Source organism: Glarea lozoyensis (genome assembly GCF_000409485.1).
Source record: "Glarea lozoyensis ATCC 20868 chromosome Unknown GLAREA16, whole genome shotgun sequence".
NCBI classification, from domain to species: domain Eukaryota; kingdom Fungi; phylum Ascomycota; class Leotiomycetes; order Helotiales; family Helotiaceae; genus Glarea; species Glarea lozoyensis.
Window position 1 is genome coordinate 1,617,434 of NW_007360990.1, and position 25,298 is coordinate 1,642,731.

General features: G+C 45.5%; 9 protein-coding genes across 9 annotated transcripts; 4 read left to right on the forward strand and 5 right to left on the reverse strand.

Moving 5' to 3' along the window:
* Window positions 1-485: 485 nt before the first annotated feature.
* GLAREA_07788 (uncharacterized protein) lies at window positions 486-1,094 on the reverse strand (the record flags this gene model as incomplete). The annotated part of the gene is made up of 1 exon (XM_008082475.1): window positions 486-1,094. The coding sequence occupies one exon, from the start codon at window positions 1,092-1,094 to the stop codon at window positions 486-488; it is 609 nt and encodes a 202-aa protein (XP_008080666.1).
* A 1,302-nt stretch (window positions 1,095-2,396) lies between these two features.
* Window positions 2,397-3,038, forward strand: GLAREA_07789 (uncharacterized protein; the record flags this gene model as incomplete). Its single annotated transcript, XM_008082476.1, has 1 exon — window positions 2,397-3,038. One exon carries the CDS (start codon window positions 2,397-2,399, stop codon window positions 3,036-3,038), a length of 642 nt encoding a protein of 213 aa, XP_008080667.1.
* Window positions 3,039-3,876: 838 nt separating this feature from the next.
* Window positions 3,877-4,742, reverse strand: GLAREA_07790 (uncharacterized protein; the record flags this gene model as incomplete). Its single annotated transcript, XM_008082477.1, has 3 exons — window positions 3,877-4,109; window positions 4,332-4,530; window positions 4,587-4,742. 3 exons carry the CDS (start codon window positions 4,740-4,742, stop codon window positions 3,877-3,879), a joined length of 588 nt encoding a protein of 195 aa, XP_008080668.1.
* A 4,600-nt stretch (window positions 4,743-9,342) lies between these two features.
* GLAREA_07791 (uncharacterized protein) lies at window positions 9,343-10,369 on the reverse strand (the record flags this gene model as incomplete). Its single annotated transcript, XM_008082478.1, has 2 exons — window positions 9,343-9,819; window positions 9,869-10,369. 2 exons carry the CDS (start codon window positions 10,367-10,369, stop codon window positions 9,343-9,345), a joined length of 978 nt encoding a protein of 325 aa, XP_008080669.1.
* Window positions 10,370-11,328: 959 nt separating this feature from the next.
* On the reverse strand, window positions 11,329-13,735 carry GLAREA_07792 (uncharacterized protein; the record flags this gene model as incomplete). Its single annotated transcript, XM_008082479.1, has 2 exons — window positions 11,329-12,732; window positions 12,779-13,735. 2 exons carry the CDS (start codon window positions 13,733-13,735, stop codon window positions 11,329-11,331), a joined length of 2,361 nt encoding a protein of 786 aa, XP_008080670.1.
* Window positions 13,736-17,380: 3,645 nt separating this feature from the next.
* On the forward strand, window positions 17,381-18,205 carry GLAREA_07793 (alpha/beta-Hydrolase; the record flags this gene model as incomplete). Its single annotated transcript, XM_008082480.1, has 1 exon — window positions 17,381-18,205. The coding sequence occupies one exon, from the start codon at window positions 17,381-17,383 to the stop codon at window positions 18,203-18,205; it is 825 nt and encodes a 274-aa protein (XP_008080671.1).
* Window positions 18,206-19,872: 1,667 nt separating this feature from the next.
* Window positions 19,873-20,842, forward strand: GLAREA_07794 (uncharacterized protein; the record flags this gene model as incomplete). The annotated part of the gene is made up of 3 exons (XM_008082481.1): window positions 19,873-19,989; window positions 20,039-20,144; window positions 20,193-20,842. The coding sequence occupies 3 exons, from the start codon at window positions 19,873-19,875 to the stop codon at window positions 20,840-20,842; spliced, it is 873 nt and encodes a 290-aa protein (XP_008080672.1).
* Window positions 20,843-21,801: 959 nt separating this feature from the next.
* GLAREA_07795 (Glucocorticoid receptor-like (DNA-binding)) lies at window positions 21,802-23,004 on the forward strand (the record flags this gene model as incomplete). Its single annotated transcript, XM_008082482.1, has 1 exon — window positions 21,802-23,004. One exon carries the CDS (start codon window positions 21,802-21,804, stop codon window positions 23,002-23,004), a length of 1,203 nt encoding a protein of 400 aa, XP_008080673.1.
* Window positions 23,005-23,668: 664 nt separating this feature from the next.
* On the reverse strand, window positions 23,669-24,723 carry GLAREA_07796 (uncharacterized protein; the record flags this gene model as incomplete). The annotated part of the gene is made up of 2 exons (XM_008082483.1): window positions 23,669-23,710; window positions 23,761-24,723. The coding sequence occupies 2 exons, from the start codon at window positions 24,721-24,723 to the stop codon at window positions 23,669-23,671; spliced, it is 1,005 nt and encodes a 334-aa protein (XP_008080674.1).
* Between the last annotated feature and the right edge of the window lie 575 nt (window positions 24,724-25,298).

The window sequence follows — 25,298 nt, forward strand, 5'->3', positions numbered from 1 at the left end:
GAAAGTCTGTCGCCGTAGTGATACGACTGGGCTGGGGCTTCAAGTGCAACTCTTTTGTTGGATCGAACTCTTTCACTCGAGTGTCATATCTCACGATACATTGATAATGAAGTGGTTACTTGAGCGGCTGGACGATCTAGTGGAATAGTTAAGTTCTATTCTCATCGAGGGGTTGCCTAAAATGAGTTTCACAATGCTTACAATCTCATCATTGTTTCCAGTACAAATCAAGAGCTTCAAACAAAAGAAAAGAACATTTATTAAAATCATATTTCCAATATTCTTGATAGCACAGAGGTGGAGTTTTGACTTTATTTCGACCTGATTAGCAGCAGCCCGACACACATATCGCAACATGCCACAGTCTTATTCGAACTCAATTCAACCCGATCCTCCAAATTTTGTTTTCCTCTCCCCCCGAAGAAACCTCCAAGATTCTGTGCCATAAGTATTGTATTTTATCCAAGCAGAAAAGTATAAGATTCTCAAGGATGTTCGACGAAGCTCCACTCGACTTCAGGCAGAGAAAGCGGCCACTCGCCAAACACAATTTCTTCATATTCTTCCACGAACGTCGCAAATGTTTCAGATCCACAGATCTCTGATTTCCTATCCTCGATATACATGCCCGGTCCTTCCAATATCTTTTCGTAGTGTGCGCGTTGCATCAACCAAGTTCGTCGCGTCGTCAACAGATCGGGTGGGGCGTAGCCTGGAGGGTACATGGCAAATTCTTTCGCATTGTTGATAAAAGTCATCTCCAAATTCGTGAGATAGCTCAAGAGAGTAATCTTTTTCGTCATCTGCTCTTTGAGTTCGATTTCTGCCGGAGTTGGTAGGAGTTCGTCGATTTTCCTTTTTGCCATCTGCAGGACAGCCAGCTGCTTTTTCATATCCTCCATCTGTGCTTCTGCTGTGTTGTTTGTGAGGAATATGGTTTTAAGAAGAACTTCGTCGGTCGAGCGGTAGGTCTCTCTGGGTAATGATCTGTCATCTTGGCCTGTATTTGTGGTGGCTGGGTTTGTTTGCCGGAGGATATTCACGGCTGCTTGTATCGCACTTGTCCGCTTGGGGGGTTGAACTTGGACAGCCATGACCGCCCAACGGACGGGATTCAGGTAAAGAGTACCTCTTTTGGTTTTCGTAACAGCTCTTGGTATTATTGTGTCCCTTCGTATCTGAGTCAAAAGCTAGTCAAAAGCCACTGAAACGCATTGTTGCGGCACCAGCAGTAGCAGCTTCGTGATTGTTCAAGAACAGAGTTTTTTCCAAGAGAAAATATACGATTTTGTAAAACCGTGACGTGGATTTTAACCGGTGCAGTTGTCACCTCAAGTGAATGTTGATGAAGGACAGTTGACAAGTGAATTGATCTGTAGCGGGGATATTTGGGCTTATTCAAGGTTTGAAAGGTGATTTTATGTATTTCTGAAAGTTCACTAGATAATAGTAGATATCAATATAGCATTAATTGTTGCAGCAGAATAGAAAAGCATACCAGGTCACCATCCTGTAAAGTCAAATATCTAATCATGTGCTTACGGTATATCAAGTCGACAATCAATCTTAAACTTTCACAACAGTCTTGAAGCCAGGAGTTGCGATAATGATCATTTAAAGGCAGCTTAATTGTAGCATTCGTACTGTTCGCTGTGATTACTATTCGTTATTGGTCTGCTCAGTATGATGTTCTGGCAGCTTGCGACTCCGTGATTCTAAGCGAGGTCGAAAGGGGGACTTGTCTCGCGGAGGACAGAATACGTGGTCGTTGAAAACAATATTTCTTCGATTAAGATGACAAGATATCGTATATTTAGTGGATTACTTTAGAACATTATCCTTATTTCGTCAATTGTTTTAAGTAAATAAGATTTTTAAGCTCTACTCGAGTCGCCTTATTATTTGGTTCAAGATTAGTGGGTAGGTGACTGACACTTCTTTGGAAGTGAATCGGCCGCTCTTCTGTGATTAAATGTTTAACAGAGTCCGGCGCTACCCGGAAAAAAATCGATGAAAAGCTGAGAATACACTCTCGACCACAACTACGTTTCAAACGCGAATTGAGCTTATCCGTTACAACGCACCGAACCACATACGAAGCCATGATCTGGTTCCTTATTAGTTATCTCCTCGAATCATTTCGGCTACTTCGAAACCTCTTTTTCCCAACCACAGCAACCATATCAACTTACGACTCTTTTCGGCTCGCCGATTTACCGAAAGAAATCATATTTCAAATCTTCGAAAATGGGCCTCTACTAGTAGGCGTCAGCTTTAATGCGCCACCTCTGTTACTTGCAGTGGCACGTCACCCAACACTTTACAGCATTGTATGTGGCTTCCTTTGCTCAGTCATTCAATGGCTCCCAATTGTAATAACTGCATAGGCTTTAAAGATGTATAAACGGGAGAACAGAACGTTTTGCGTAAACCGCAACGTCTACCCTCAAGCTATGCAAGACATTCGCAAATTATCGTTTCCTGAACTCGACAAAATTCGTTGTATCCGCTTCGTCTGGACATACTTTGACAGCGTCGGCTTGACCGATAAGCCATTTCAGAACCTTGTTAGAGGTAAAAAGATAACCATGCGCAACAACCTTATCAAGGTAGTCTTCGTTTTCGCCTTCAACTATCCAGAACCGAGATATTATATCGATACTCATAATTCACAACCTCAAGTCGACGGGATGAACAGATTTGAATACCCTACAATTATTCAAGCCAACATAGAGTTCTTGAGTCGTGCAAGCAAGGAGGGCATCAAGACTGTCGAATCAGGTATCGAAGGCGTAAACACCTTGTTTGAAGACCGGCGTAGAGAAGACATCCTGGTATGGATATCTTGTCCACCAGTTGCTCCAACGGATAGGAGGTTCCTCAAACTGCCGTTTATGGAAGACAATGTTGAAGTGGGACGAAATTCCGGACTTTTATTGACTTGGTATACCAAGAAGAAATCATCTATACATGATAAAGAACGATTCGTGAACGGACTGAGACCACGGCTTATACCGGGTGAGGACCGCCCTTCATGATGAGCCATATGACAATTGCCACGATCTTATCTGTATTATTGATAATTTCGGCCTTTCTTCTACCCAAAAGGACGTCGTTGCGGAGGGTTTTCGATATCGATCGGAGAAGGCTATTATACAGTATTACAAAACCTCCCTTTGACCTCAGTTTCAGCCCATGGAATGGCTCGCGAAGGACAAAAAAAGTGGCAGTTGAACACGATATTTTCTCAAACCAACTGACGAGATATCGTATATTTAGCGGATCAATTTGGCACACTATCACATATTCTGTCAATTGTTTCAAGTAAACAAAGAATATTTGAGCTACTCGGAGTCGACTTATTCAGTCTAAGAATTAGTGAGTAGGTGACTGACACTTATCTTGTCCTCCGCGAAAGTGGCCAGCCGCCAGAACATTATATTGAGCAGACCAACAGAGAATACTGCGATTTCTTCACTGCAGCATAAATCAGGTCTTTTACTACTTCAATGAGCTCAGAGTCCATGAACTTTACATTTACTGAAAGTTGTAGACGAAGTTACTATATTTCGTCAATCTAATCCAATAAATGCTGTGCTTGATGAGTGCTACGGATGAATGATGGCACATAAAGTATCGCAGGGACCGTGACCCTCAAGTATTAGTCTTCTTACTATGCTATGTTTTTGGCACAGAATAGTAGTGTACAGCAATCCATTATTTTCCATATTTCGTCATCATTCAAGCAAGTAGTGTACAACATTTCCATCAACATTTCCATCGTTTATTTCCACACAACCCAAGTACAAATGCCTCGCACATACAATATGACTTGACCATTCGTAAACCGCCAGAACAATAGTATAAGCTCAATACTCAACCGTTCAGAGACAGATCAGAGATCGCAAGAATAGGACCATAACTTCGACTTGTATTCTCCGATTCGCTTTGTCCTAGCTTCCCTGAAGTCTCTTCCAACTCCCAAGTGACCACGACTCCTGAAGTGTCCCCGACAATCTCGTATTTGATGTGCGGCTTCTCCGAGAACTGTATTTCTTTTGTACGTAATGCTGGATGGTTCGAAAGACCCAGATCCAGTTGTCGGTTTTCTAACATATCAGTTGTCAATCCTTCGAGGCCCAGCTCTACCGTGTGAAAGGACTTTCGACTTGCACCAGCCAAGTGCAGTACATTCTGCCTTCATACGCCCCGCATATGAAATTGTTGGATTTCCAGGTCTTGATAATTCCACAATAACTCATTTCTGGTGGTGGGGAAGAAGTCGGAGCAGACAACGTCGAAAGGGAACACAACAACAACTTTAGTCAGACTGTTCAACAGCACAATCTTGTTAGCTCGAAGAGGATCGAGCTGTTGAGAGTACACCCTGCATGAGGTCCACACGAATCGAATGCATCTCAATCTGTCAAGCTCGCGAAGAGACAGCTGGCGGAGCTCCTTGCGCGTATCCTCGAATGTTGCAGAACCAACAACAAAGGTGCGATTCTCTTGGTGGTAAATTTCAGAGGCCTATAGATACAGTGAGCATGATTGGTACGGCAGCGTATCATGTCAGAAGTACTTACTATTTCGTAGAGCTCAGTGTTTATTTTCAGCGCCTGAAGGAGTGCAGGTGCAGCTAAGTCGGTTCCTGCAAGTGGGAGAGCACGTTGGACAATGTCGACAAAGATTTCTCTCGGCATATCAGTAAGTCGAAATACGTTCTCGGATGGGCACGACATGTCTGCTGAGGAAAAGAGTGGTCGTTGGTCGTTTGCACCGAAGAACTTCACCTTTGCTCGAGATGAGAAAAAGAAAGAGGGGTAAGAAGATCTCAAAACTTCTGGAGTGCCCTGTGCTGGGTGATTTGATTTGTAATCTGTTGTGCAGGAACTGTGGAAAGAAGGAAGGAGCGATGAAGGGAAGGTTTGTGGTGTGGGTTGCCTGGCAAATGGGCAAAATCAACAAACACTTCTTCGAATGAGTTGACCACATACTGTGTATTCTGCGTAATTTTATTGGTAAATAAATATTGGTAATTATTTCTAATTATCAATGAAATGATAAAACTAATCGACCGTTAATGACCCTTAATTTGACAGAAGAGTCAGGGGTTCTGCCACTTATTTTGTCTACAAAGTCATGCATGTCTGATCACTGTACGTTATCCTCATAACTTGCCTTCATGAATTTGAGATAGGGCGGAATACATCAATTGCTATTTCAATTAAGACAACTGACCTAACGCGTCGAACAGTTGGCAGACATGTCAAGCACGTTTTGGCTTTCTCAAATACAAAACACGCCGCTTCCCTCAGCTTTGGAAGCTTGCGCAAAGAGGCCTCGTAACACCAACTTTGAACTGAAATTACTAAATCAACCTAAATCCAGAACTTTAATAGGGTGTATCCGGGTGCAATAGCTCTGATCCATCGAGTTCCGAACAAATCCTCTCCCAAATGTCAAATTCCTTCGTGGGTTTGCCAATAACTGGTGCTTATGACCTCCTATGCTATCGTCCTACGTAGCGAATAGCAGATATAGGAGACAGTCCACCTCAAGCGGTTATGCCAGAACGTGCTGCTAATAGAACAGCTTCGCGTTTTCATCTGAAAGCCATCTCCTTTCCTCGGGTATCTCCCAACTCCAGATCGATCCTGTTTTCCCACCCACTATTCCAGTCCTCTCCATGCATTTGATTCCAAACAGCGACAGCGACATTGGAGAGTATAGATCGTGTGTTCGTTCTTGCTCGCTAACGGCGTCTTGAATACCTACTTCCACCTTGGCGATTCCCTTTCCAGTCGTCTTTCCACTTCTGATATCTCTTCCCATCCATAAGAATGGATAAACACTTCTCCAATGTAAATCCCACTTTTCCCACGAGAGCGAATCCATAGCTTCAAAGATGAAAACAACCTTGGCCAAATTGTTTGATAAAATGATCTTGTTGGCTTGAATACATGACTTTTCATAGTCGCCAGGTGGTGACTTCCGGATGAAGCGAATGCAGCGAATTTTATTGATTTCATCAAGCGATAGTTTCCGAATCTCTTGCTCAAAATTATCAGAGTCCACGATAAACGTTTTGTTTTCCTTCTCCCATTTTGTTAGAGCCTAGAGAACAAATGAGCTTGCATGTCTTTTATATAACTGGAGGGGCATCTGAGGGCTTCACTTGCCGCTTCTACTAGTGATGATGAGCTGCATGATCTTGGGGCGTTTAAAAAGTGGTTGCCATCATGAATTCCCAGAGGTTCGAACGCATCTCCTGTTATTTGGTTGCTTATTTCAGGGGGCATATGCAGAAGTACGCGGTTTAGCAAAATTTGCTGGTAGCTGTTAAACATCATAAATGTACTTCGACGAAGGTTGAGCGTTATCGATGAGAGTTATCGATGAGAGTTCCCTGTGTTCTGAATATAATGGGCGCGATGTTTTAATTACAAATTAATTTCTAGTGATTTGTCGTTATTGATGTTATGATGCTATTAAATTGACCTCTGCAAGATTTTACGCACCAATTATGATTTTGACCAATCTACCTATTCCATCGGTCAAATATTAATAATTAGTGAGGACTACTAGTCGTTGGCTAGCTCCTTTGGATTAACTAATTATCGTGGGTGGGCCTTGGCCCAAAATTGTGCTTCCGCTCAGACGTCACAATGTGTAACAACTCCGAAATCCAGCACTACACCTGTAACATTAAATGGAAAAATTTAATCATTCAATGAGCCCGGTTTGATTTAGTTGCTATTATTATAAAGTGAAGTTTTTGGTGTAAACCTCCAGACTAGCAAAAGCGAAAGTCAAAACGACTGGCTTCCTAACTTATCTTTGTGCCTAATGTTTCGTTCAATCATAACTACTATTTGGCGCGAGCTATAGGCCGCTTCCCCACACCGCCTCATTATTTATACTGCTCCAAAAACCTTTTGTTTGAACGAATTTGGTTAACATGACTCAATTGAGAAAGAGTTGGCCAATTACTTATCGCCCCCACTACTTACTGAGGTGTAGTCACTTACCCAAATTGCCCATGCTGTTGACCCACGATACCATGTAACAGTGGAATTTGTCATTTCAGTAATCCATGATCGAAAGCAGCTCATTAATCATGGCGTTCATGTAGGTCTAAATTTCCTTAAATCGAATCCAAACAAGATGTGGAAAGTCCGTTGTGTGAGCCATCGACTTGTACAGCATTTATCGATCTTTCACCTAGAGACCCCTCCATATTTGAGACAAAAGTTAAGACTTCCGGATTTTTCAAATACGTCTCTGCTTCCGAGCACGTAAATCACCCCTCCCGGAGGACAAAATAAGTGTCAGTCACCTACTACTAATCCGGGACTCAATAATACGCCGACTTCGAATAGCTTAAAAAATCTCATTTACTTAAAACGATTCACGAAATAGTGATAATGTTCCAAATTAATACACTAAATACACAATATTTAGTCAACTTAGTCGAGTCAATATTGTGTTCGATTGCCACTTGTCTTGTCCTCCGCGAGCATCCCTCACTTCTCGCTGACGGACTCAGAATGATTGCCATACCAAACAACAAGACATTGGTATGTACATAGTAGCCGCCTTGTAACAAATTCACACCTTCAGAACATTCTAGACGTGCTAGTCATTACTTCAGCCCTCGGATTCAACCATGCCCACCTCGGTACATCCCATTTCCAAATCGTTCCTCTCGTCTTCCCTTTCATAACTCTTCCTTGTGTTTTCGTGGATGGGAAACGGAATCCTTCTTGTGCTCCTGCGACAAAACGTCTCTTACGTCGCTCTTGCACCACAGAATTTGGCAACCCCAATTCCACCCACTCAACCCCTTTCTACTTGCATTGACCAAGGTTTGGGCACTTGCTGCACACGAAGGCGGCGTGAGGAAGTCACAATCGGCAAATCCACAGACAAACACAATTTTTACTAGACTGTTGAGGAGGGTTATCTTGTCGCCTTTTACCGGTTGGTTCACATCGGTTTCCTGGTGAGTCGCTGACCAGAGGAATCGAATACAACGAATCTGATCGAGCTCGAATATCGATAAGTTGCGAAGATTTTGGCGGAAGTCGGGCGTATTGATGGCGAACGTTCTGTTTTCTCGTTTGTAGACTTCTAACGCCTATAATATAAATTAAATTTTGTAAAAGAGATACAATATTATTCTGGAATTGAATTAGCTTACCATTTTATGGAGCTCTGGCTCTGCCAACAAGGCAAGTAATAGGGGAGGAAGATTATAAGAACAGCCAACAAGCAACGGTCCGTTTGCTATGATTTGAAGGAAGACATCCGTAGGCAGGTCGCCCAGTCGAAATGGTTGTATTCTCGAAGCACTCCTGGTCAGCATCATGTTTGCGTAGAGAAGCGAGAATTGAGGTTGAGGATGGTGATTATGTAGACGGAACGAGCGATGCTGATATTTGTGAGAATTCGCAACCAGAGAATCAGAAATATGAGGATGAACGGATCATTTTCCACTGGCATGCACTATTTCCGTTTGAGTTGTTAGATCTAGTATGGTGCATACTCACTTCTCATCCAAACGCCTGTTTTGTTTGTGTCCAGATTATGTACTGTCGGAAATATGCATATCTTAATGTTCTATTGGTCGTTAAAATAAGTAATAAAATGTACCATTATATGAGGGTCAACGGGTTTTGTGGCATAAATGACTTCCTACTCCATGATGGGTCAATTGTTAATATAAACGTAGATAAACGAGGACACGTAGGAGGTATGAGAGTAGTAGATAATGGCAAAAATAATCTGGACAACGACATTGAGGATAATGGGATAATATGTATGCCTAGACCGCTAACCTTATAAAACGAGTAGAAAAAAGGGCAAGTGGAGGCAATCGTACTCATGAATACATGGAACTAATGTATATTGTAATTAGTCACTCGCAAACAAACAATATTGAGATAATTATTTTATATGGAAACCTGCATGAAGCAATTACTAAGAGTATCAACAAACATTGCGAGTCATAAGCACTTTTAGCTGAAAAGGTGACTTGGGCGGGACCTGCCAGAACGTTGCCTCATAATCCAGAGACTTCCTGTGTTTATCTTGTGTATAGCAATCTTTTAGTCGTGAACCAGGAACAACGTCGTACTATCAAATTTTCTGATCTATTGTATGAGTTGATCATCTCTAATAAATCCGACTATCACCCACTTTGTTCGAAGACACCCATAGGATATCATACCACCACATTATTAGCATAAATCTAAACAAATCCAGGCTCCTTGATACATGCGTCTCCGGAAAATGACGAGAATCCCGTTTTCCCTCTTAGATCCCCCTAAGCCTTTCGAATCATGACTCACGACTCACATTCGCAGGCAACTCAACCGGTCTCCCCTCATTCGACATCTCCGCAGGCAAGACAAAAGCACTCAACTCCGCCGGTCTCTTCGACGGCTCTTCCTTATACCCCTCCATAATTACACCATTACTCCCAATTCTCACTGACTTCTCTACTGGGTTCGTACTGGAATACATGGGCGGTGCATCTAAGTCTACCGAGGCCCTCGCTTTCCGTCTTCGAAGAAAGAAAAACATGAGGCCCAAGAGTGCTATTACTGCTACTCCAGCGATACCTACTCCGATTCCTGCTTTGGCGCCGGTGGAGAGAGTGCTTGATGGGGTGGATGGCGGTAAGGCAGCTGAAGAGGATGTACTTTGGGGGGTTGTGGTCGGGTCAGCTCGTGCAATTCCTGTCGTAGATGCAGATACAGCCGTCATTGTCGATATTGAGCTCGAAGAAGTTGAACTCGTCATCGCACCAGTAAGCTACACCAAAATCAGCCCCATCCCTTACACCATCCAGAACATAACATACCCTCATAACCGAAAAATTAACATCATCAATCTCCTTCACCTCCATAAAACTAAACCTCTGACCGGGCTGCGGCGCCGTAACATTCGACGACATCGCCATCTGACTATCCGGCATAACCTGCATATGCCAATCCGTGCCATTCTCCTTATTAGTCATGTAGAACGTGCCATCATTCCACGGCGAGATCTGCCATAACATGCTATCATCCTGCAGCGACGCGTCTTTCATATCCGGAAACGTGTTCCCGGGGAGTCTTTTCAGATCTCCTGCGTAGCGTGAGTGAAGGAAACTGTTTGGACCAGAGCCTTTGGAACGAAGCACATAGTGAGTGCTGTCGAAAGGGTAGATCTGCCATAATTGTTCGGGAATGGTGAGGTTTGTGATCTGGAAGAATGTTGAGCCTTCGGTATGGTCTTCCGCGTATAATATGGTGCCAACGAAGGATTGGTCTTCCTTCTTATTCCTTGTTATTTGATACCACTGGTTCGTGTCGAAGTCCATCTTTCGTACTAGCAGGTAGATCGTAGGCCGTGACGCTCTCTATTAGTACCGACGATGGCTCCTTCGACAGAAGACACAAGAGTTGTACAGTGGCAATTTGGTTGTCCATGTTATTATAAGCCCACATGATGACGGCCGGTTCAACTCCCCATTTTACGTATAAGGTTGTTGGTATCATGCTTTATTCCATTCCTTCCGAAACTTCCAATTACCGCCGCCGTCGCCGCCTCCCGTGATGGCTTCCGAAGCCTGTCATTATTTCTGTAAGCCAATGACAAAACTTGAGTCGTTCAGATAACCAATAAACTAGCGTTAGAGGGTGCAAGCGCTTAAAAAGATCGTCAGGGGCGTACCGAAGAATTAAGCGAGGTCGAGATTCAGCCCTGTGAAGGATCAATAAGACAAGGCCATTAGCACCCACCAGACCAAGATGGAAAAAGAGCCAACCTTTCTTCAGAGGATACCATAACCTCGTGCCATCCCTACTCATCAAATTGGATACAAGATGACCAGCTTCGACCACGATGCCAGACAAGCACAGGAGTTTCCCCTCAAGAGGAACAGCACCAGTATACCAATTGAACTAAGATGCGATATTCCATTCGGATTTGTTTGTCATATTGTATTAATTAATATTCTCCTCCATATGGACTTCATCGACCTATAGGAGAGAAGTCCTAGGGATTTGATTCAAAGGACATTTTTTCCATCCCTTCTCATCCACACCTTTAAGATTTCCTATTTTCCTTCCCATCTAGCGTCAATTTCCAGATCTGCAATGAAAATACGCCATAACTCCTCGCTACCCTGCCGAGCGCTTTGTACCAAAAATGAGAAAGTGGGGATAACAGACAAAGCAAACACCTTATATCACAGAAATCAACAAAACCCAGACGAGAAATATGGGGTATATGCTCGCTCCTTCTCTTTTCCATGCAAACATCATTGGGAAATCGCTATTACCGAACCCTTCTGCCTTCAACTCTTTGGCTATCAGTTTTTCTGCCTTCCACTCTTTTGCCATCAACCCATCTTTGTTGTGTATTCTTCTCGTGATATCCAGCTCGATAATCATCGTCCGTCATACGTCGCCGTTGCTCGAAAGCCATTCTTTCCTCCTCGCTCAGGCTAAAGGCTTTCTTTAGCCAGCCGAAAGCGCTACGCTTCTTTTTGACTTTTTGGCCACCTTCCGTGACCGTCGTCATGTCGCTCATCATGCTCATACCCATCGCACTAGGAGCACCGTTCCGATTTCCTAACTGGGAAGGAGTGTGTGTATGACCATATCTTAGGTTCGAGGATGAGGAGTTGCTGTGGATATGCATTATATTACTAGGAGCCGCAGTCCACGGCCTTTGTAAGGGCGAATGTGGTGAGGCATTTACAGGTCGGAAGAACTGCCGGTCAGATCGTGGGGATGGAACGAAATCTCGGGTTATTATTGATGGCGGTGGCGCTTCAACTTCGCGGCTTTGAACTCGTGGCGATTGTCGGGGCGACTGACGTGAAGATGAGAAATGAGTAGTAGATATAGGGGGTGATAATGTCGTAGACTGAGGAGCTTGATTAAACCGGTTCGACTTTGGTGTAGATGCGGAAAGTGGCTGCGAGAATTGAGCATTGAAATTAGGTAGCGATCCAGATTGTGGAATGGTTATCTGGAGTGGCTTCTCGTAATCAGAACAGTACGCAGAGTCGAGACCTCGTGATGGTGGGGTAGTTACCGGTGCTTCTAGCTCTTGAGGAGGGGGTTTAGACACAGACTTGACTCGTTGTCTGGGCCCCCAGTAATTGTCTGGTGCAATCTCTGGAGGAGGATTCGGGGTAGCTTCAATTGGAGTTTCTTTCCGCTTTAGGGAGAACCGTTGGCGCAATGATGACCTCGGCTTTATTTGGGGTGGTGGAGGTTCTTGGAGTGGCGGCTGTGATAATGGAGGTTGTTGTAATGAAGGGGACGGTAGTTTTGGTGTTCCCGGAGGTCTCGGTGACGGAGAAGGGCTATATGTGTGAGGCTTCAGTATGAAATCGGGTTCTGGTTCAGCTTCCACCACTGCTTCCAACTCTGCTGGATAGTCATCCTCCTCATCCTCAGGTGTTCGCTCGCGTTCGTTAACCATCTGGAAAGCTGGCAGGGTAGCTCGAATCGCTGGCGTGATCGGGCTCGGGTCTGTAGGAAGTTCTCTAGCCATTGACAGTCTCATCTCTTGGGAAGGACCTCTCGAATGGCGCTCGGCAGAGAATGGTGGAGAATTCGGTCCTCGAGAATGATCGATTACCGTCGTTGCTGGGCTGGGGTGCTGAGACAGTCGACCAGAGGGGCCTTGGGGAGAATGCGGGGGTGAGGGAGCACCGGCAGTACTAAACTAAACATTATTAGCACGATCGCATCGCATGGAGAATGAAACTCACTCTCTGTTTCCTACTGACTTCCCCCGCCCTCCTGTCCATTTCCGCAACAATGGTTCCAAGTTGCACCAATGCAGCAGCCAGGTGATTACCTTTTGTCTGCAGTGACACATACGCCTTGTACCATCCTTCGACGTTACCCTTCATCGCGTCGAAGACCTTCTGCATATCAGACCTCTCCTTCTTCCAAAGCGCACCGTCATGTTCCCTAGCCAAATATATTGTAAATTCCTTGCATGCGTCCATACCTTGTTGGACGTCCTTTAAAGCATCGTTCATTGCGGCAGCAGTACGTGTGATGACATGCTCAATCCTTTCGTTCCCATTCACAATCTGATAGCGAAAGTTCCGATCCTCCAGCATTGCGTCGAAGATACCAATATTCTCCAGTGGCAGCTTCAAGAACTTTAATCGCTCGTCGATATCCTCTTGAGCCAGATCGAAATCCTCCATCGTCGCTTCCAAAAACTCGTCGACCTCGTCCACATGGCCCTGCAAAATATTCATGACCTGGTCCTCGTCTTTGGCAATTCCATGCAGAAGCAGATATATTCCGAAAGAGATCTGTGCCATCAACTTCCATAGCTCGTGGTATTGCTGGCTCGGTGTCCTCTTCCATCTGCCTGGATAGGTATCCTCATCAATATCTTGATCCAGCAACTGTTTCCTCCTGGCGGCGGCGTCTTTCACCTTTTCGAATTTGGGAGAAGTGACTCCACTTGCAACCTCGAACATCGATTCTGCAAAGGCTTCCTGCATCGAGGGAATTGGGTGCGTGGGGACCTGGAGGTCCTTTGCGGGCGACACCCTCGATGGAGAGGCCATCCTGTGGTTGTCGTGGAACGGGTCGTCGTGTATTCTCCCGCGAGTTGGGGATGTAATTGAAGCGTCATCCGGCTCGAGAATGATGGGAAGACCAGCAGTATCTCGCTGTTCGTCCGAGTCGTAGAAATGCGCCATGATCGCGCTCGCTAGGTAGCTACACCTGCTGCTAGAGTTACGAAAATGAAGCTAATGCGCGGAATTGGTGGTGTGCAACCACTCAGTTCCCTGGTTGACTGTCCGGGCGTGCATCTGCTGGGCGGGGATACCAGACCCCAACTATCGATGTCGTCCGCAACTGCGAGATCTTTCGCTCTGGCCCGTTGGTATCCCAATTCAACCAGGCGAAGTGCAGAGTGTTGGCAATCTGGTGTGACAATGAGGGGAATGGCAGCAAACTGTACGGAGTACCAGGGCTTCCTGCCTGCCACCGACCCAGCGTCTCAGACAGCCGTACCAGCAGCAAGTTCCAACAACGGTAGTGCCCGCAGATAGCTGTAGTCCGAACTCAATCGGTTGTTGTATGCAATGATTCGGAAAATTGCAGTAGTCTGGACTGAAACGCTATTGCTCGAGGTCGGTTTGTGGAGCTCCAGTAGTTGAGAATAGGTCTGAACCTAACGCAGGAACAATCGTACTCGTGGCTTTCCAAAGACTTTCACCAATAGTCTGTTGTACTAGACGTGCCCACACGGAGGATAACACAAGGCTGCTGCCGAAGCTTTTAACCCGGATCGTTCGCTTTTTTGTCTTTGCTCAATGCTCAGGAGGTGTCGACGACTCGAAAGGTGGAGCTGGCGTTCATCCGTTTTGTCCTAAGACAAACGGCTCGTGCGCAAGGAGATCGTCGAGCTGCAGTTGAGACAAGAATGCCAAAGTTTCGAATACGATGACGATGGAATGTTGAGGTGGACGACAATCCGAGCAATGTGTAAGGTTCACGAACAGGAGGTGGTGGTCGAAAGATTGGGTGCGTGAATGATATCTAGACCAATTCAAAAACAGCTAGACTAGGACAATAACACCGTAGCTTCCTGCTTGAATGGAAAAGTACAATCAGTCTCTGAATAATTCCCGGCTAGCCGCTTTGGGCGAGTAATGAGCGTGGACAACTGCTGCGTGGAGTCGACGTGGACTCCTGCGTGGATTGATGGTGGTGAGCCAGGCGGGATTATGGTCAATTGTAGACTGGTTTTGCGGGGAGGTGGCGCCCAAAAACTTAAAAGGGATGGGAGCTTTACTCGCACCAACGACACCAGGATACCAGAATTGCATTCGAATTGCCAACTTCCCCAATGCGGCAAGATTCAATACATCGGCGCTTTTGCATCGGCAATCTATCCAACAGCTTCAAAGTGGCTGGATTTGAGAGTAATGAGGGGCTGATGGGACGAACGCCTTTTCCAACGCCCACAGAAGATAATACAGATGTACTCGAGTACCAGGGACTCTCCTTTGCTGAACAACTCAATTGACATGTCTTGATGGCTGATTTCTCCACAATTCATACACGCCGTGCTCACGCCACAACGATAATGATTTGAACTGGAAAGCTCAGCTGTCAAAGCCGTGCCGCCGAGGGGTCGTTGTACATGCTGACGGTTAGATATCATCCTCCGCCTCATCGAGCGAGGTCGAGACTCAAGATCTCGCGGCCTGCAGCACTCTCCTGCCGTGGAATATTCCTATCCAGTGCTCGCCTGTGGTGCGCCTCTCTACGACTTGCAGTCTTCGATGTCAGAATGACATCCTCCAGCCTCGCTTTGAAACATGTTTCTATTCCTTTTCAATTTATAAGATCGCCGAAGCTCCGACCCCAAGCCCAAGAATAACCTTGCAGCGACACACCCAATTCGTAAAATCAGCCAAAATCCTGGACGTTGCGCGAATATCTCGTCTGATATTGCCTACCCTTTATTTTCCACGCGGTCGCTCAGATGCTTCATTGGGCCCAGCAACGGGAAGCGGGAAACGTGATTTCAGGGTCTGAAAGCCAGTCGTTGTTGAAGCCGTTGTACGGTGTTCCGGGATGGTTTCTGCTTTTGGTGGTGTCGCAAATTGGCCAACCCAGAAATGGAACTGAGTCGTTGTGGTTTCAAATCCTCTCCACCAGCGCTGTTTGACCTCATCGCCACCCCCTCGAAACATTCAGGATGACTTTACATATCTTGCTATCTGCTACGTTGGAAACGTCACGCCGCAAGTACTTCGTATACGAATTATGAGAAACTTCGTCATACAATGCAGAAACTCGACATACGTGTTCAGGAATGGGTGTGACTAGTACTTGCAACCATCCGGGACTGTGTCGGTGGTATCGCTAAAATCACCAGTCTTGACGTCGAACAAGAATGTGATGCTCACAACAAACAAAAGATTGGTAGATTATTCTGTTTTTTTTGTGTATTTCAACCCAGTGTGAGGCTAGGATTTAAATTCTGGAGTGGGATTCACAAAAATTCGATAATAGTAGATGAAATGCAGCACTGAACGTGTCGTGTCAAGGTAACCAACCTTGCCTGCCATATGTCTTGACTAACGGACTTACAATCCGATGTTAATCAACGCTGAATACTCCTAGCTTCCTTTGAAAACAGATGTTCTATGCTGCCAGACTCTACATTACCGGTTGACCCGTGAGCAAGATTGACAAGTGTTGAGGAGTTCAATTGTAGAACTAGAAATGTTGTAAGCTTCGCCTTTGAAATAAAGCTTCTTGCGAAAAAAGTAATCTGAGGGGACAATCCAGCAGAGTAAATATTGTTGTTACTCATAATCTATGTTCTAGCCTCTAGACTGACCTGATGTAGGTATTGCCAACATGAGTACTCGCTCATTGTTGCGGGTAACGGAAACGGAGTCTTCGAGTACCGTCTCCAGCCGACGAGTATTCCTTGAAGTCCTTATCCTCCCACGATTTTATTCCAAGCATTCCGTGCAATCAAACCTCGATGTCTTACTTCTTTTCGATAAGATAAACAACATATTCTTGATTCTAGCCAATAGCACATTCTACGGCACAGTTGACAGCGCTTCACCTCGCATCAAACAGGGGTCCACGCAATGGGTACCTTCATATATTGTTCGTAAAATACCCTGCAGTCAGTACAAATTCAACAACACCGAGGTAAGAATGTGAAAGCAAGTGTCTCTCCATGGCCAGTCGGATTGATATGCTACAACCCGACTCGCTGTCCATGTCACGTGACCAGCCCAAATACCAACAAGACAACCAGATATCTTTAACCAGGTTACAATATCTGCTTACCACGAATATCCAACTGCTACCACCGAGGTACAATATGTCAATGCTTGGTATGTACTATACCTCGGTTTGGTTTACTCATGTGAAGTTGTGTGGTTTTGAAGTGCTATAACTTCGGTATTGTCACCCACCATGCTTTACTTCCCAACTCTACTCCACTTCATTTAACATAGAATATAAATTAAAAAACATCAAAAGTAGTCATCCAATCAGCATCAAGCATCCCGCTTAGCTCAGTTGGTTAGAGCGTAGTGCTAATAACGCTAAGGTCAACAGTTCGACCCTGTTAGTGGGAATCACAGTATGTTCAATCCATACATCAAGCTTCTTTTTTTGGCAATTTTCTTTCTTGATTAGTTGCTCACGAATATATCGATTTCCTCCTTGGCTCATGTGTGTCGATTGACTCTTTTTGCAAGAATCTTCTTATTTCTTGGCTCATGGATGGCCGTCACTTGATCGTTTTTCTCTAGGTTTATAAAATGTTAACTTCCCATTTAGTCAAAGGTTGATAGAAGATGTCACTCTCAAGAAACGGTCCTTTTCCTAGACACTTCAAACATCTCAGCTCCTCGATATACATACACGAACCTACTTCAACACAGACTTCCAATGGTCCAGATCTCATCATCATAGCAGGATGGATGGACTCCAGCCCACGCCATCTCACCAAATACATCTATGGATACGAAAAGCTTTACGCAGGTGCACGAATCATAGTTATTCGAACTACAGGCGGCGATTGTGCCATTTCTACTACATCCTGGAATCTCAAACGCATCTCGCCAGTTGTCGAAATTCTAGCACATCTTCCCTCTGATGCTAGGATCCTCTTGCATACCGCGTCAATGGGAGGAGGCTACACCAGTGCTTTGATAGCCAAAACATATCTCCAGCAAACTGGAAAAGCATTACCTCTGAAAGCCCTAGTCATCGACGGCTCGCCCGGCCGAGCTTCCTACAAAGACACAGTCGCAGCCTTCGCAGCCATCCTCCCTCAATTCTTCCTCATCCGTCTAATTGGCCTCCTTTTCATCAAGATGATCTATGGCGGATACATGCTCGGCTACATGATTCTCCGGAAGAAGAACCTGATCGATGCAATACGTTTTGATTTCAACAACCCGCAGGTTTTTCGGATTGAGACGCCTAGGTTGTATCTGTTTAGTGATGAGGATCAGATGGTTAGAACGAAGGATATTGCAGAACATGCTGAGGAGGCGGAGGGGTTGGGGTATATTGTTTTCCGGGAACATTTTGGGAGGGGGAAGCATTGTGCGCTTTTGTTGGAGGATGAGGGGAGGTATTGGAGGGGTGTTGAGAGGCTGTGGAACGGTGTTTGACTTTTTAGATGTACTCACTTGGAATGGTAAGATAATCTAGTTTTGATTAATTCATCAGAAGTTGCCTACGGCAAGGAATCATGCCACATCCAACTTACAATACCGGCCTCCAACATTCATTAGACTGAATACGATCTAGTCTGCAGCCCCCAACATAGACATGTTATCAGCATTGTGCTAAGCCTCGATCACAGCATACTGCTTAGCTGTTCCACCAACATGCATGGAATTTGCAGCCTTATGGTACTACATACTCCGTAAAGGTAAGTCCCTATCTCCTGCTTCTCATTTTCTCCTGCACTGTTCTGTTTGTTGGATCAATAAATGAGTGTTTGTGATACAGATTGTCTCTCTGCACCTGTAAGGGGTTTCCAACACTCTCAAAAGTCAACACTTTTCCGTCATACCCGTCCAAAAACCATATTGTAGTAGTCAAACATCCCAAAACCCATAATCTCACTCTACCGAGTTTTAGACTCGAGTTTCTACGCAAGCTTCCCTCAATGTTTCCACTAAGTCATAATGATCAAGGTATTACCCGAAATACTGAATCAATGGTACGCATATGCATGAAGTCGATCACCCGTGTGTGGATTTGGGAAGGCTAGGTGTTGGATAGTTATGGGTATTGGGTGGGGACAGAATTAGGCTGTTATGATGGATGATGGTTCGTTATTGCTATGGATCATGCATAGTGGTTGGGTTGACGTGTTGGCTGGGAAAGTGTTGAGAGATGTTGGAGTTCGAGCAAAGAAAATTAAAAGTCAGAAAGTGAAGGGTGTCAATTTGCCTGTGGTTTTTACATTTGGCTACAAACGAATCAAATGTATCTACCATCAGCAGTCTACTCAACTGTATTTCTCCTATTGACTCCAGGATGGCGCTTGATAAGAACACCCCTTCTGTTACTAGGTGAAAATCATGGCGCTTTTCAGTGTCACAGAAACTCCCACATCTGTAGCCACAACCTGCTAAGAGGGAATAAAGAAGGGAAAGAAGTTCCAGAAGCTTATTGAATATAGTATTAGAATAATATCATCAGCACCGATAACCCAAAAAAGGAAATTCAAACACGATCGCAGATGAAAATCATCAAAATTTCCCACGCTACTGTAAGGCTTAGCTCCATGTCCGGAGGCATGACCGAACAATTCCAAGGCTCGACCCCTGAAACTTTTCCCCTCCAGCGACACCAACACTCCAATGAAACAAAGACACGCCCTTGATCGTGCCAACTCCAACCTCGCAACTTTCCAACATTTATTCCAGAGATGAATTTCAATACCCAAACCTCCGAAATATCGAGTCGTTTTCCTTCCATGACCAGAACCGTTTACAGCATTGATTGAACAGGGATCAAATAGATTAATTCGTCGCGCCCACAACTGTTTCAAGCTTCAACTTCCGGCCAAATCCACTTCGATTTCCCAAGCTGGCACAACGATCTGGGATACCCCATACAGGAATCGATCAATTCCTGGATGAGATCCTGGTTTGACAAGCGCCGGTTTGAATTCATTGAAGTTAAATTCCGACCATCCCTTTCTGGATTCCTTCTAGAAGGGTTGCAAACGAAGACGCGCAATTGATGCAAAAGACCCGAGTTTTACGAGACAATAATCTCTTCTGGTGACGACGACGATATCCGAGGAGGATTCTAGGAGGCAATGGCGCGATTGAGCAATCCGTTCGAGTTTGGGACCGAGATTTGGGACCCCAGCCATCGATTCGAGACATCGTGGATTTTACCACCATGGGTTCTGTTTGCTTGTAGAGCATTAATTGTAAGCCCATCAGCAAGAATTTTCACTCCACGCGCTAATTGGTTCGTAGTCACTATATGCCTTTGTGGTTATATTTTTCATAATTGGTTGGGAGGCCGCTGAGCATGATGATCTGAACATACATGATGTTCACAAATCCTTCTCCTACTTCACTGGTATGTCTCCTACAAAATTTGTTGCCTGCCAGTATCTGACATCAGCAGTACTCTGTTACTGGGGAATTGCTTTTTACTTCCTAATCGCGTCGGTCCATACCTTCTCCTACGCTCTCAATGGGGGAACGCCTCTTCTCAATCGATTTCCAAGACCCCTCCAAACTCTACATTATCTCTTCTGGTCAAGCATAACCACATACCCATTTCTCGTATCGATCGTGTTCTGGGGCGTGCTCTACGACGGTCCATTTGCAACAACATTCGGTCTCTGGTCCAATATCTCCCAACATGGGTTGAATACCGCATTTGCTCTCTTCGAGATAATTTTCACGCGGATCAATCCTGCGCCATGGATCCATGTATTCTTCCTCTGTGTTATTCTGGCCTGCTACTTGGGACTTGCATACGTCACTTATGCAACCAAACACTTTTACACATACTCGTTCCTCAACCCAGCACCGAGACTCGAAGATGAAAACGGCGACAACATTGGTGGAGTGGGTAAAGGCACTGTAGCCGGATACGTGTTTGGAATTGCTGTAGCAATTATTATCATCTTCTGTATTGCAAAGTGTCTGGTGTGGCTACGAAAATTCATTACTGAGAAGAAGCTGGGTCGTGAAGGCAAGTTCTACCAAGGACGACGTATGGGCCAGGGCGAGGTTGAGTTGGAGACTGTGAGGATCTGGGAGAAGTGATCTTGTCGAATATTTGCTGTTGCTTCAAGCTGTGCTAATAGAATTATCATTAATATACCCCAGTCAAACTTTTGGTTCCAGCGAGCATTTCTAGCAGTCGTGCATATTCGTTCTAGTTTTCTCTTCGTTCGAGAGGAGATCCTTGTCGTTCGAGACTTTGAACGACGAAAGCACATCCAAACACCCCCTCTTCATCAATTCCCCGTGAGGCACACATATATATCATATGCAAGAACCTTTCGAGAGCAAATGTATGGGATGCAACGTTAGTTTCACCGCTTTTCCGTTTAGTACAGCATTCCCATTGCCTGCAAGAATCCGATGATACGGTGACCAATACGATGGCTGGCAATTTTCACGTGCCAATCCCATATGGTATCAACTTCTTTGCCAATTGCACCAAGTTCGGTCTGCAAGGAAAGACACCGCCGTGCAGTGAGTCCGGTATACCAGTCGAGTGCGCATGTTCGCTCTTTGAATGTTCTGCGCACTTGGTCATCGGATCTCCGTGCCATACAAGCTCCACGAAGCGCATTATGCATCAATTAGCTATGATTTATATATGGGTATTAAGGCAAGATCCCCCGAAGTTTTGCTTTTTCGTCCTTTACATTGTTGTTGTCTTTTGCTTCACGATATTCAAGGTAAGAGTAATTCATTACGAGATATGATGCAACTGCTCTAAAGAAGCACGACTTCGAACCCCTGTGTGACGAGCGAACTATGAAGAGGGAATTTCGAACGTTTGAAAGTTGAAAAGAGATATACTTAGGAAATTGTTTATCACGCCCGTTATAGTAAACTGGTAAGTTGAATTCCAACACAGACTCAAACCAAAATCAAGTATCCAGGCTGACCAGAGCTCTGGTCAGCAATAATCAACACGCATATCCAGCGATCTACGAGAAATCAAGCTCGCAATACATGCTTCTTGGGCCCAAACATCGTGCCTCCTCATCATGAACCAATATCCGTCAACATCAACAGGTCGTTCGTCTTTCGATTCCACCTACCAATCACCGAATGACTTCACATCTCCTGTCTTCTTCGCAAGCTCACATACCAGTCTTGATGGCCGAGAGACTACCTTCGATCACCTCCAAACAGAATTGCGAGATCCGTGGTCTTACACATCTAAACACCATCGATCGAATCCCATCAGTCCTCTTATGTCGCCCGGGGCAGACCAGCTGGACCACGATTTTATGTTTACAGATGAGAGATGGAATAGTCAGTCATCGTCGCTTGATGCACGGAAGAGTGTTTCTGCTGAGCCGTGGAAGTTGGAGAATTGGCAAATTGCACGAACAGAGGATACGGTGAACCAATGTAATGCTGCAATGATCACCTCTCGCCAGAACACGTATGATTTTCTGGAAGATTTAGTTAGCGAGCAAGAACTCGTAGGACTACCCGGGTTTGGATATGGAATGACGAGCGGACTATCAAGTTCGTCCGAGGAAGATATGATACGACCAGCAGCTAGGAGTGAACAAACAGTTGGTCGGCATCACTCGCTACCTGGATATATATCACCGCAGTCTGATCAGAATACTGTTCCACCAAGGAAAGTCGCTTTCTCCGTTTCCTACGAGTGCTCAGAAGAGCATTCATCATTCACAGAGTGGGAAAATCCGTTTCTTGTGGAAGGTAACTTTCAGGAGGGACTCAAAGAGATTACAACATCCTCCGTAGGTCCTCAACATGACCACGACTCCCTCACCCCTCTCGAGGACGCCTGCACATCCTGGAACCTCTCCCCCCTCACCACCTCCAACCCTCCAACCCCCCTTCACCTCACCAACACCCTTCCCGAATCCCACACCCCTCCCAAAACCAAACGCCGTCCCCCCCCCCAAACTCGCATCATAGCCACCTCCCCACCCATAACCTGCAAAAACTGTCTTACGCACAACACACCTCTATGGCGCCGCGGCGCCGACGGCGTGCCCATGTGTAATGCATGCGGACTGTTTCTGCGGCTGCATGGCACGAATCGACCGTTGAGTTTGAAGACTGATGTGATTAAGAAGAGGAATCGGGGGGGATGTGGGGAGAGAGGATCGGAAGAGGGAGAGAAGGGGAATAAGGGGGGAATGGGGAAGAGGAAGAGGAAACGGTCGGAAGGCGTGGGAGAGGGTATTGAGGGGGTTTTGAGATAAGATGAGCTTTTGGATTCGCTTCACGGGCTGTTCGAAGTATTCATCGGACAGGCATGCTCAAAGATCATTCCCACGTTCGGAGAACCAAATTTTATCTCAAGTCCCAGCGAGTAGCCAGAAAGCACTCAACGCCGAGCCCTCAAGTAAAGGGCGTACACTCCAATTCATCTTGAATATGGCTCCTCGCCTGAACACTTCCAACAAGCCAGCCACACAGCAGCATGCGAGACGAGGACGAGCATCGAGAAACGTTTGCAGGCCATGAAGAGAATGTCATACCAAGGTGCTGAAGCTGTGGTGTTGAAGAGAAGTATGGTTGTGAGACCCATTTTAAATCCCGACGAAAGTCGGACACGGCGCTCGAAGAGTGTACTGTTCGTTTGCCTAGACTTTGGAAGTTGGGGCGCCACGCCGAGATTGGGAAGTTTGAAGTCGAAGAGAAGAACGGATTAATGCAAGATCGGAATGAGAGTGATCTCAGGTGGATCTTAGGATGAAAATATGGTTTCCTCTTCATCAAGAGACAACCTGGTTTGTCTCAACTCAGTGGTTAAGAATCAATGGATTGTAGCGCTTTAATTAAGGGTATAAACAATTAAAACTTTATACAGCTCTCATCACACTTCATCTTAACATTACCCTCCCTCTTGACTCAATTCCAGCCCTACAAAGCAATGGAACTATACCCATCTCTCCGAAGCAACTCCTAATGGCCATTAGTATTCTCCTTTTCTCTGACGCAGATCTCAAACATACCTTAATGCGATCTCTAAACGCATACGCAACCAGCCCAACCCCGCCTACAATCAACAATACCACAAACGCAATCAACAAATTCACGACCCACCCCTTACCAGCTCGACCAGTCCTGTGCGGAGTCTTTTTCCACCCCAGTCCCTCACCAGTACACCAAAAGGCAAAGCTCTTCGTATCACTAACATCCAGACACTTCTCCGTCAACTCCTCGCCCACATCCAGCTTCTCAGCGGGCGTTCCAGCACAATCCTTACCCGCATATTTCGCCCACTTCGCAGGTGTCCCATCTTTACAGATCCCGGAAGAGTAAATCTTCAATTTCTCAGTCGAGAGGTTCATACAAGTGTCTGTTTTCGGGTGTCTGAAGAATGGTGGGCCTGAACAAGCAGTCTCACTAACACTTCCCGCTTTTGGTTTCGGTTTCTCCTCGACTGGTGGCGCATTCGGGTCGGGCCTCTTGACATCTCCAAAACCATCACACCAGAAAGCCATACTCCCGATTTTAATATCTCTATTTCCTGACTTGGCCATCTCTTTGCACTCTTTCAAATCTGAATCTTCAATATCTAAAAGTCCATCTTCGAATGTGATCTCTCCGTAATTACACTTGGGACCTTCGAAGCGTGCCCATTTAGAGCGGGTACCGTTGGCGCAAACAGCCGGAGTGAGGATTCGAAGTGACCAGCTGTGCATGGAGAGACAGCGGTCGGAAGGGAGTGAGATGGGCTTCTTGGAGCCAACTGGTTTACCGCCGCATTCAGGGCCAATATGTGTCTCTACTGATCCGGAACTCCCAGCAACATCGCCGTCGAAAATTCCTGCAAGATTCCCTCGACCGGTGCTAACATCTTCTGTAGTGTATTTCGCCCCAGACCCTCGAAACGCTGCTTGCTCTCTACCTGCGATAGTTGTTCCGGTAAAGATGGCAAGAGTAGCAAGTGCTGGTAAAGTAGAGAATAACATTGTCAGGAAAAGATTGGTATGTCTTTAGGTTCAATCCCAAACCGACGGTAGAAAAATACAATGTTCAAGGTCGATCTTTGGCGACTCATAATTTTAATCAGGGGCGACATGGTGGAGTGTCAAACGGGCCCGCCCAGATATTCGGGTCCAAATATTCGCCCCACGTCTCGAATCGCACACGAGCTAAGCTTATGCAAGGGCCTAGCGTGGTCCAAAAATAGAATTCTGACATGTTCTGAACTGTGAATGAGAAATGATGCTCAAACAAATTCTTATTGCGAAAATCGTGATATCTGAATTCTGCGGTGCGACTGCGTTACGTGCACAGCTGTGCACCTTGGCAGCGACCGAATCGACAAATTACGAACAGGACGACATTCATAGACGAATAATCCCAGCATCGTGATTTTAGATTTCGAAATTTGAAAATCTTGGCCCTGACTGAGTGTATATAAATAAAAAGATGTGGTGGCTGTTGAACAATAGAATCCAGGCAACCGAAGCATGCCGCCATCACTGGTCGGTTACTGAATGAATTCGTATGCTTCGCGATTTGATGTTTTGAGTTTAGTCCT